At 37.5% G+C, this 1618-nt stretch overlaps 1 protein-coding gene across 1 annotated transcript; it reads left to right on the top strand.

Annotated features, from left to right (window-relative positions):
- The first annotated feature begins 358 nt into the window (after positions 1–358).
- LOC145076200 (uncharacterized) lies at positions 359–940 on the top strand. The gene has a single exon (XM_079022159.1). The coding sequence runs from the start codon at positions 359–361 to the stop codon at positions 938–940; it is 582 nt and encodes a 193-aa protein (XP_078878285.1).
- Positions 941–1618: the final 678 nt, after the last annotated feature.

Genomic DNA, 1618 nt, shown 5'->3' on the forward strand with positions numbered 1-1618 from the left:
GATCGAATTCTACTTGAAAATTGTTGTTTTCAGTGTTCACGACTTCAACCTGTTGAAGTGTGTACGATTGTGATTGAGTGTACGACCATGAACCATTTAAAGTTATTAACTGTGAACTGTAATTTGACTGTGATCCATCCTTGACCGTGAAACCTTCATCCTTTGACGTTGAAACGTCCATTTTTGACCGTGTGCGGCCGCGAACTGCTGTGTACGACCGTGAACCATCTAGGTCATTTGAACATTTTCCGTTTTTAATTCCTTTTCATTTAATCAAGAAAATTAAAAAAAAGGAAAACAAAACAAAACATTAATGGATTCACAAAACTCGTCAGTTCATCAGGAATTGGACTCCGTTATGGGCACAACTACGTGCATTCCACGCTTGCTATTTGCTGAGGGTTTCCCGCAATGGAAATATCGCATGGAAAAGTATATCAAAATGAAAGATTTCAAGATTTGGAGATGCATCTTGAAAGGACCTATCAGAATCACCACAACACTCGAAAATGGAACAATCGTTGACAAGGATTTTGAAGATTACACTGATGAAGAATTTGATAAAATTGAACAGCAAGAGAAAGCACTTGCCACACTCACTATGGCCCTATCACTAGAGATTGCTCAGGGTTTCCGAGGATATACTTCTGCAAAAGCTCTATGGGAGGCACTGATTGAGGTTTATGAAGGAAACGAGGACATGAAGCAAAGTCGCCAGGATATTCTCAGGGAAAAGTTTAATATGTTCAATCATGTTCTGGGTGAAACATTGGAAACTCAACTGCAGAGGTTCATCACTCTCACTACTGAGATGAACTCTAGTGGTATTCTGTTCACCATATTCGAAATCAACAAGAGGCTGCTAAACTCATTGCCAAAGTCATGGGATATGAACGTTTATGTAATCAAGAAGACGAAGGACCTCAACCATAGATTATGAAGAGAAACCTCAATGCATACAGGGTTTGTAGATTTGGGGTCAAAAGGTAACATCTCAATGGAATGGGTTTCCAGTTACATTCTTGATGGTTCGAACGCAAACAGGGTTTGTAAATTTGGGATCAAAAGGTAGATTATGATGAGAAACCTCAATACATGCTAAACTGTTTGTTGAAGAAAAAAACCTAAAGGGAATGTATTTAATATTTAAACCAAGTACAAATCCTACATATCATGAGTATGTACATGTTTTGAAATGCATGTTTTAGGTCTTTAAGAAGTGACACTTACCTCATAGTAAACAACAACATCATCATACAGGGAAACCTTAGTGTTGTTCTCAACATCCTCCACCATTGTGTACTCATTCATGTCCATCATATCATCTTTTGCACACTCATCAAAGTTGTCATGAGAACGTGTCATTGAAACTTTCAATTTACTTGATCCTACATTCTCCATTGGTAATTGCTTTTCATTGGATTTATGATCTATTATTGTTAAAGCAGAATTACATTCCTGTCCCAAAAATCTATCCAACTTTCTATTCTTAGGAAGCAGACACTTCTCCACCAATGGATTCAGATCCATGTCCAAATCAATATTCATTGTCTCAATAGTTGTACATGCATCAAAATCCTCATGATAACATGTCATTGCAGACTTCAATTGGATTGGG

The sequence above is a fragment of the Lactuca serriola genome, chromosome 9 (genome assembly GCF_051521515.1).
Source record: "Lactuca serriola cultivar US96UC23 chromosome 9, Lser_US96UC23_V15, whole genome shotgun sequence".
Classification (NCBI taxonomy): domain Eukaryota; kingdom Viridiplantae; phylum Streptophyta; class Magnoliopsida; order Asterales; family Asteraceae; genus Lactuca; species Lactuca serriola.

Bases quoted from the DNA above. Each gene is read 5' to 3' on its own strand.
- LOC145076200 (XM_079022159.1), top strand. From the start codon at position 359: ATGGGCACAACTACGTGCATTCCACGCTTGCTATTTGCTGAGGGTTTC.